The following is a 10,789-nucleotide window of genomic DNA, read 5'->3' as shown; positions in this document are numbered from 1 at the left end:
GTTATGGGGACACGTATTGATATATACTCACCACTTGATATATATTTTTTTTATGTCGAAAATATTAGATCCCCACTTATATACCATTTTATGTGGAGAAACCATAAATGCCCCACTGAAATCTCAAGATCAGTGGCGAAAAATTTGTTCCCCACAAATCTATTCACGTTTGTGGTGAATAATTTCTCTCCACTTGATTTTCCCCACAAAAAGAGTGATTTCTTGTAGTGATTGTTTGAAACTGACACGTGGCAGTATGAAATTATACTTTTTTTATTGTCATGTGGTACATACGTGTCTACCATGTGATTGTTATATATAAAAGAATTTTTTTTTTCAAATTCACAGTCATGTCACTATTTTAGTAACTTTTCCTATCGCAATGATTTTATTAAAATAAAAAATAATTCAATAATTCTATTGAAATAAAATAAGTTGAGTTACCTTTGTGTATTTGGTCCTATATTTTCGCCGATAATGGATCCAATTTGTCTATAAAGTTTATAGTTTGGCAATGAGTATTTTTTAACAGACTCGAAACTGACATATAAATACGTGTTTCAGGTTAGAGTTGATTGCTAACTGAATTCAACATAAATATTTAAAATTATTATTATATCATTCTATATTTTTTAAATGTTATCCTTAATAGGTAATAAAAGTACATTTAATCAACAAAAACCTTCAATATTTTTATATATCATGATTAATAAATGTAAAAAACCAGAGGGTTTGGTAAATAGGTTTTGGATCCCTAGGAATTAACCTCATAATCTGAAAATTACTAAAATATTTAACATTATTATTGTATACTCTCATATTTAAGATGTGATCGTTATTAAAGTAGTAAAATTACATGTAATATGAACAAGACACAAAGCCAAATGAGTTTGCTCGATCATGATAACAATTTTTTTTGAATTAAATTCGAGGTTACTCATTAAATATTAATCTAATTAGGATTTGATGCGGACATCCTTTTAGAATATCCAAACAGAGAAATAACAGCTCAGCATGATTAGTTGGGTTCCTCTTCTTTTAAGTTGTTTCGGTCGGAATACTTAAACAAAAAGATAAAAGATCTATAGAATTGGATTATTGAAGATTAACTTTTCTTAAGAACTAAATTGAATTCTACCATTAACTTCAATTAGAAACAATTTTTTACATTTTATATTTCCACTTTACTAACAAAATATGCTAAAAATTCTTGAATAAGACTGAATATTCCAATAAAAAAATCCAAAACTCGATTAAACCATTATTTTTTTATACGACCGAACTGAATTTTACTGTTATTACCATTTTCTACAACATAAAACAAAACTAAAATCAAACTTACACATGTGATAGAAGTGTTCACATCTTATATCCTTTTCAAACTTCTATATAAACACATAGTTAGTAACCTAGTATTACATCTTCTTCATCTCTCTCTCTCAAGTAAACATCAATTTCCTTAAATCAAACAATTCTTGTCCAAATTAAGAAAATCTCATTTGAGAACAATAATCATGTTGAGGCCACAGCTTCATCAACATTTTCAAACCTCAACTCCTCTCTTGGTGTTACCAAAACCTTTCATCCATGGAAATAGCCACACTCATCTCTCTGTCTTTCCCAAGTCCTCATCATTATTTCCGGCCAAAACAAAGTCAGTCCGGGCCGGAAATATCAAAGCTAAATTATTAAATTTCAACTTAGAGCAGAAGAAGTCAACTAAAGTGAAAGTTTTAGTTACTGTGAATAAAACAGTTGAAGGATTATTGTCTAGCATAGGGATTGACCATCGTCTTGATCAAATCACTGACTTGCTCGGCAAATCCCTTTCGCTTGAGCTCGTTAGCTCGGATCTCGATACACGTACGTTCTTAACCTTTTAGGTCAAATGGTTTTAATGTGAAATGCACATTATTTTAATTATTTCAAATTGGGTTTTAATTTGAGAGACTAAACAAGTTTAAGGAGTAAATAAAATGTTTTTAAAGTATAAGGGAACAATTAACTTTTATAAGCAAATGGGGCGGATATTTCGATGTGGATGCGGATAATTTTGTCCCACATGACGGGGATGGGGAAAGATATCGTCACCCAGTGGGGATCCCGGTTACCGCCCCGTTAATCCCCGATGAGGATCCTTGCCGTAATAATTGATTTTTTTTTATGATTTATGTACATTTTAATTAGGTGATTAGTTGTTTTTAATTTTTAGTTTTTTTTCATTTGAAAAGTTTGAGAATGGTTGTTAATACTTGGTATTATTAGCCACTGTATCTTTAAACGTTTTTGCCTTTACTGATTTTTAAACATAAATAGTGATTTCCAGTGGTGAATGAGGAATATGAATAACGTTTTTTGAACATATGTAAAAGGGGAATGGGGATCCGCGTGGGACAGGGATGGAGATCAGTTTGTCCCCGTTTAGCTCGCGGGGATGGGGATGGTGAATCCCCGACTAGTCTGGGACACGGATGGGAAATGCGCATTGCCCGTCCCGTCCCGTTTACATCCCTAATTTAGACTAGTAAGGGAACACAGATTTGTTGTGATTAAGAATGACGGAGGGAAAAGCCGTCCCTAATTGCGTTGTACTACCGAATTTGCCTAAATGGCGAAATTAGCCCGAAGTTTTATTTTAGCGACAGAGTATTCCGTCGGTAAATTTAAATTTTTCTTAGTTTCTCCTAGAATCGGGGTCGATGGATCCTTAGTTCCGCCCCTGTGTTAGACAAAACTTATTATTTAGTTACTTTCTAACTCGAACCAATTAATAAGATCTAATGTATTTTTTTTTGTTCCTCGAAGAAACGGGAATGGAAAAGCCCAAAGTAACGGGGTATGCGCACAAGAAAGACGAGGAAGGACAGGAGGTAACCTACGAAGCAGATCTTGAACTGCCATCGGGTTTCGGGGAGGTAGGAGCGATTTATGTTGAAAATGAGCACCATTCTGAGATGTTCATCAAGAGTATACAACTTGTTGGTATCATTAGCACTCAGAAATTTGTTTGCAATTCTTGGGTTCAATCTAAGAGCAAGCAAAAACGCCTCTTTTTTACTGCTAAGGTAAATTATTATTCACTTTGTTGTATTTAAATATCAGTTTTACTGCTAAGGTTATTATCATTCACTTTCTTCTATTTAATCAGTTCATGTATAATGTTTTTTGTCTTATGCATATGAATTATGAGATATATATATATGGTACTGTAAGAGTACAAACACTATTCTTTGTTAAATAAGACATTATATGGTACTATAAGAGTACTACAAGGTAATTGCTATTCAATTTCTTCAATATTACATTATAATAAATTATTTATATGGTTGCTATTATTTATACAAATTAATAAATTATAGGGTAAAGTCCAAATCTGTGACCAGAAGGTGGTTGATGTTTTTCGCTTTACTAAAAATAAGTACTTCAAAATTAAAATGAGTGTTGACGCCTTAAAATTAAAAAATTCAAAGATTTGAATATATTACAAGTAACTTTAATTCTTCAACTTTTTAATTTTTGGGGTCATTTAGTTGCTGTTTGATAAGGAGAGAAAAGCTTCGAAAATGATAATTTTGGAAAATAAAAAATTTAGTTCCACATTAAATGTGTTACTAAACAACTTTAATTCATGAAATTTTTCATGTTGAGATCGTTACTGGTAATTTTTATAGCGACAAACTAAACAATCATCGTATTTAACAAAACAAAAACCTAAGTCCTGGTTAGACAATTTTTTTTCAGATACCAATTTGACAAAAATGTGAAAGGATATTAGTTTTGTTAGACTCTACCCTAAATTATAACACTGTAATGTATATCACATGATATTGAACTGATAAATTAAAATTGGAATCATTTAATTTAGATTTCGAGTTTAAACAAAAATTAGTTAACTAATTAAAGTTTAAACAATAGCAAACCGATTAATTATCTAAACTACCATTGGATTCGGCGTTAAATTGAACATTATCACTAGTTCAATCATTGTTATTGATTCAAATTAAGCATTGTGAAACAGTCCTACTTGCCGTCAAACACACCGGATGGATTGAAGAAGGCAAGGAAGCAAGAGCTTGCACAATTAAGAGGAACCGGCGAAGGAGAGCGGAAGGCAGGTGAAAGGATATACGACTACGACGTTTACAATGATGTCGGCAACCCTGATTCTGACCAAAACCTTAAAAGACCAGTTCTTGGTGGAAAAGAACTCCCTTACCCTAGGCGTTGCCGAACCGGAAGGCCTAGATGCAAGACAGGTTGAATTTTTTTGCTTACAATCTGTTTGATTCGACGGTTGCTATTTACTGTTTGTTGTTACTCATAAATATTAGTTGATTTATCCAATAACTTATCATTTGGTAACATTGGTTACTAAGTTACTGAAATTTGTGAAATCTTAACCAATATGGATGATAAGTTAAATTTTTTAACTTTATAATGACAGTTCCTAATTTTCAGGGATAAGGTGTAAAAGTACCTAACATTTAGCAGTAGGAGTAATTTTACCCTTAATGTCTGAAATGATGCAATTTTACCCATAACATTGGCAGCTAAGAGTAATTCTACCCCTAACGTTGATAAATTGGATCAATTTGAGAAATAATTCATTAAATTAAATTCTCGGTAATGAATCTTCTCATATAGTAACAAATCACAAACATATAATTATACGTGAAAAAAATAAAATAAAAATTAAAAATATACTGTATTTTGCACGGGTTGGACAAAAAAATTCAAATATTTCGTCAAATTTTAAAATTTAATGTACAATTCTATTATTAAATCACAAACAAATATTAAATCCTTTTTTTACAAACAACGGATATGCAGAATAAAAAACAAAATATCTGTATCTTATAATGATGTGTAAAATTGTCCCAACTTGCCAATGTTGGGGTAAAATTGCTCTTAGCGGTAAAATTGCAGTATTTTAGACGATAGGGGTAAAATTGCTCCTAGTTGTAAACGTTATGGGTATTTTTGCACCTTATCCCTAATTTTTATGGACTCTTGTACAGAGGCGATTTCAGGAGATAATAATAAAAAAATACATATTTACCAACGGATTTTTATCTCGCAGTTGTAATTTTGTTATTACTTTCAGATTTTGTGACAAGATATAATGTTAAATTGGCGACGCTAAATTCTGTCGCTGATGTGTAATAAAAAGTTGGTGGCTCTTACTAATTTTTTGTCCCTAAATCCCGAGTATTTGGTACTGATTCCACCGCTACCACTGATTAAGAGGTACAATTTTGTGTTTGAACAGATCCGAACTCAGAGTCGAGGAGCAGCACTATGTACGTGCCTCGTGATGAAGAGTTCTCGGAAGTAAAGCAACAAACTTTCTCAGCGAAGACAGTTTACAGTGTGTTGCATGCAGTTCTTCCATCAATAGAGACAAGCATTGTTGACACAAATCTTGGATTTCCTTACTTCACAGCCATTGATTCGTTGTTCAACGAAGGAATTAACTTGCCTCCGCTTAACCAAAATGGCGCGAAAGTTATCCTACCGAATTTCATCAAGAAAGTCAAGGATCAAACCAAAAGTGTCTTGTCTTTTGAGACTCCTGAAACAATGGAGAGTAAGAATTAGTTACGTTAATTTACACACAATTATTCAACAAAATTGGAACTTTTGATGTCACTTTAATGAGGCAGATAAGGGAGTGCACGGACACTAAAACTAGGGGTGGTAACTGGGCAGGGCGGAGGCGGAGATGCATTCTTCATTTCGGTCCTAGGGATGGATTTGGGAATCTCTATTTTCGTTCCCATGCTCGTCCCATGCAGGTCGATATGCGTGACTGGGAGTTCGAGTCCCCAAAATTAAATAGAGCAAATATTGCAACAAAAGTTGAAGTGTTTGAATTTCATCACAATCAATATCTACTTTCTTATTATTACTTTTGATTATTGGGGACAGTGGCAAATACATTGATTGTTTGGTTGGGGGTCCGATTTTACACATGATGTGTAATTTTTTTTCCTAAATCGGTGTCTAATAGAAAAAATTCGGATTTAGGGGTCCTAATAGGCCAAAAAATTTAAAAATTTAGATTTAAGAAGGTCTAACACGGAAAAAAATATTAGAAATTTGGATTTAATTAGGGCCTAACAGACTAAAAAAATTAGAAATTTGGATTTAGATAGAACCTAAGAAACCAAGAAAAAATTGAAATTTTGGATTTAGAAAGAACCTGCTAATTCAGCACCCGATCGAAATTTCTTAGAAACAGGAGGATCGGAACACCACAACACCTTAATTTTTTTTGGAGACAGTGAGCAGAAACTACTGGTGACCATGTTGATTCCGGCAGCCGGAAGGGCCCGGCCCCCGGCCCCTGTCTCCGCCCCTGATTGTGGGGGATAGCGCCAGGATTTCTATAGTTCGGGGGATAGTACCATGTCCCATCTCCCTTTTGTCGTATGGCAAAATGTCTTCTCCTGCCTACACTCTCCTCCTTGTTTTGGTTTTGGAGGCAAAATTTCTTCGGCTCTTGTCCCTATCCCTGGATATTTTTGGGGATTCTCTTCCGATGGGTTTGAATCCCCAAGGATTTCGAGTAATCCAGTTTTATTGTCACCCTTAACCGAAATTCACCCAAAATTTCAGGCATTCCTCCACCTAAAAAAGAGTTTCGAGATTCTGCAATTTCACCCTAAGTAATTCAAAACCCTAACTCTACTACTAATTTGATGTCAAATGTATGAGTTTAATTGATTTTCAGGAGATAGATTCTCTTGGTTTAGAGACGAAGAATTCGGTCGACAGACACTTGCGGGTCTAAATCCACTGAGCATACGATTGATCACGGTACTAATCAAAACACGACTTGAATTAAAATTTTTGTTTAGAACAAATTTAGAATCTATTTGGTTCAACTATTTGGTATGCAGGAATGGCCATTGAAGAGTGAGCTTGATCCTGAAGTGTATGGCCCGGCAGAGTCAGCAATTACCACACAAATGATTGAGGAAGAGATTAGAGGGTTCATGACTGTTGAAGAGGTAAACAAAATGACAAAAATAATTAATTTCATGTCAATTTGTTTAAAAAAATAAATTCAGCATCAAATTAACTCTTTCTTCCTAAGTTTATGCATATGATTACCTCTAAAAATGGATTAATGCTCTAATTTGTAGGCTGTGAAAGAAAAGAAGCTGTTCATGTTGGACTACCATGATTTGTTTTTACCATATGTGAGCAAAGTAAGACAACTTGAGAATACCACACTCTATGGATCTCGGACAGTGTTCTTCTTAACCCCTGAAGACACACTCCGGCCGCTAGCCATCGAGCTCGTCCGGCCTCCCATGGATGGGAAGCCGCAATGGAAGCACGCATTCCGGCCTTCTTGGCATTCCACAGGTTTTTGGCTTTGGAGGCTCGCTAAAGCTCATGTCCTTGCACATGATTCCGGCTATCACCAACTTATTAGCCACTGGTACGAATTACTATTCTTTTTAAGATCTCACAGAAAATAAATACTATTTCCGATCTTACCTAGTGTGTATTGACGGTTGTTGAAGTTTGAAGTCTATTTTATAAAAGTCACTGAATTTTCATTTTCTTTTCGGTAAATCACTAACTTCAACCGTAGAAGAATGTGATCTTTTAAATTCTTTTATGGCTTAGGATGTGTCACCTGACTGCCACGTCGACCATAAAAGTTCGAAGTATCTGCAACCGCGTAATTAGACATGCACTACCATAAAAGTTGGGTCAGGTTAATATTCCATTGAGTTTTAAAATATAAATTAGCTTGAATGACTTTATTGAAATCAATTTTGAAGCCCACTGATTTTATTGAAAGGAAATGAAGTTTAATGACTCTGCGCAACCAACCCCAAACTTCAATAACCGATGGTGTATTTTATCATACTAAACATGATACAGAGTCTCTTAATTAGATCTAGTGATCAAAAGTCTGAATCCTGACTATGTCAGCTCATGAAGGGGTCGTGGAATTTTTTTCCCAGAATTTTTGTTTCAAAAAAAAAAGGGGGTCGTGGACCCCCTCGACCCCGGGATAGACAACAAAAAAGTATAATGTTTATAACGGAAATAACTGTCACTAAATATATAATTTTGTCAGTAATTTCACTCTAATCATAATATCGAATGGATTTGTCATTGTGGACTGAATGTGCGACACAATTATCCGTCGTTCATATTTAAGTTGAACGTATTTCACACAGTACAGAGTCTCTTTATTGGATCAAGTGACCAAACGTCGGAAGCCTTACATCATGCATTTGTTAAAAATAACTTCCACACATAAACAAGGATAGAGGGACACGGGGTCACAGATGAACCGCCGACCCCCAAACTCCGTAGATAAGTAGCAAAAAAAAAAAAAAAGATTTACGGACAAAATATCTGTACTACATATATAATTTTGTCGGTAATTTCACTATTCATAATCTAATGGATTTGTCTTTACCGATGGAATAGCGCCAATTATTCGTCTTTGACACTTGGTCTCAAAAAAATCTATAAATTTTTAACAGATCTTTGTCCATTGACACCACCTCCCCACTCTGACCATTTGTTTCTGACTCGGCCGCTTTACATGAATACCATTTTCAGGTCATATTTTATCTGTTTAACCTCATAGATCAAGTGATCGAGAGTTTAAATCATTAATTAAGCGAATTCTATTGTTTCTTTTTTATTAATTTGACAGGTTGAGAACACATGCTTGCACAGAACCGTACATAATTGCAGCAAATCGACAACTTAGTGCAATGCATCCGATTTACCGACTATTTCATCCTCATTTTCGGTACACAATGGAGATGAATGCTCTGGCTCGACTATCTCTAATCAATGCAGGAGGGGCCATTGAGTCTACTTTTTCTCCTGGAAAATATTGTTTGGAGATGAGTGCTGCTATCTATGATAAGCAATGGAGATTTGATCATCAAGCACTCCCCAACGATCTTATTAGCCGGTAAGTTTATATTGTTACATCAAAATATCAGTTAGCGACCATCTCAAAACATTGTAACTGTTATTATGTAAAATATATAATATGAGTATGTTTTAAATTAATTACCAAATAAATTATAACAATAAAATTTTAATATACAAATTAATAAAAAGAATATAAATAACCACACAAAAAAATTTTGATAATTTATGGAATGAAGTGAAACCTTGCTCTTGTAGCAATAATAATATTATAGTGATAAGAATAATGTTAAATAAGCAATATATTTTGTGGAAATAAGAAGAGTAATTTTATAAACATCAAATATTATAAACGATTTTTCATGAAAATCTTGAGAAAATAGATTTCCCTCAAAGTTTCGAAAACGCTATTGTTTCTGATGTCTTCCATACAAAAAAAACTTGTCTGAAAAGCTGAAACAAGTATCCTCTTATCTATTTATTTTGTAGGGGAATGGCTGTCGAAGATCCGTCGGCACCACATGGTCTAAAGCTAACAATTGAAGACTACCCATACGCTAGCGACGGACTAATTTTATGGGACACCCTTAAAACTTGGGTCACAGATTATGTAAATCACTACTATACAGACTCAACCACAGTTACCTCTGATGAAGAATTACAGGCATTCTGGACAGAAGTTCGTACAGTCGGCCATGGAGACAAAAAAGACAAACCATGGTGGCCGGAGCTAAAAACCACCGACGATTTAATCAACATCATCACAACAATTGTATGGGTAACCTCCGGTCACCACGCAGCAGTGAACTTCGGTCAATATACATACGGTGGATACTTCCCAAACAGACCAACAATTGCCAGATTGAAGATGCCGATTGAGGATCCAAGTGATTTTGATTGGAAATTTTTTACCGAGAAACCTGAAGTGATTCTTCTGACGACATTTCCGTCGCAAGTTCAGGCGATGAAAGTTATGGCGGTTTTAGATGTTTTGTCAAACCATTCGCCTGATGAAGAGTACATGGGGAAGGATATTGAGATGGCTTGGGCTGAAGAACCTTTGATTAAAGCTGCTTTTGAGAAGTTTAATGGAAGATTGACTGAATTGGAAGGGATAATCGATGAGAGAAATGCGAATCCCGAATTGAGGAACAGAAATGGTGCCGGAATTGTTCCTTATGAGCTTTTGAAACCGTTTTCGGATCCTGGGGTTACCGGAAGAGGAGTCCCATACAGCATTTCGATCTAAACTTTCAAAACGACTTTTCCGCCTTATTTGAGACATGAATATCTATGAACCTTTAGTTTCTTTTAATTTCAGAATAAAGAAGACTTGTGCTTATTGTTGTTGATTTAGTTAACAGAAATTATTATGATTTCATGTTTACGAGATTATATAAACTAAATAAATTAGCATATTATAAACAGAAATTATTATGATTTCATGTTTACCTAATAAACAGAAATTGTTTCCAAAATTATGTTAGATTAATCTAATAATCTCATTTGAAATTGATTTTGACGGCCAACTTTATAGACCATTACGGAGGATCGGATCCTCTATAAGACCACTTGGGTTCGCACTATATGATATTTTACCCCACATTAATTGTGCAATCCCAATGGGGGTTTTAGGACGAGAGATTATTAAACTCAGGACCGAGTGTTTAGAGGATGCCCAAATTTTTTTGTGACATGTGTCGAATTTTATGACATAAGCAACACGTGCCGTAAAATGCATTGGATCCTCTAAAAAAACTCCAAACTTCTTAATAGATAAGTCCCCTAGATATAATTATTATCAGACATCATGAAGATTGATTATGCCTTTGATTTTTTTATATCATATTACGTACCAACAAGTTGATTT

The 10,789-nt window shown here is 34.4% G+C and overlaps 1 protein-coding gene across 1 annotated transcript; it reads left to right on the top strand.

Moving 5' to 3' along the window:
* The first annotated feature begins 1,435 nt into the window (after positions 1-1,435).
* Positions 1,436-10,300, top strand: LOC136222306 (linoleate 13S-lipoxygenase 2-1, chloroplastic-like). Its single transcript, XM_066009931.1, has 9 exons — positions 1,436-1,863; positions 2,806-3,065; positions 4,019-4,256; positions 5,270-5,587; positions 6,734-6,819; positions 6,903-7,013; positions 7,149-7,450; positions 8,693-8,959; positions 9,409-10,300. The coding sequence occupies exons 1-9, from the start codon at positions 1,515-1,517 to the stop codon at positions 10,166-10,168; spliced, it is 2,691 nt and encodes an 896-aa protein (XP_065866003.1). The 5' UTR covers positions 1,436-1,514; the 3' UTR covers positions 10,169-10,300.
* Positions 10,301-10,789: the final 489 nt, after the last annotated feature.

This window comes from Euphorbia lathyris, chromosome 1 (assembly GCF_963576675.1).
Source record: "Euphorbia lathyris chromosome 1, ddEupLath1.1, whole genome shotgun sequence".
Classification (NCBI taxonomy): domain Eukaryota; kingdom Viridiplantae; phylum Streptophyta; class Magnoliopsida; order Malpighiales; family Euphorbiaceae; genus Euphorbia; species Euphorbia lathyris.
This window is presented reverse-complemented; position numbering and strand designations above follow the sequence as displayed.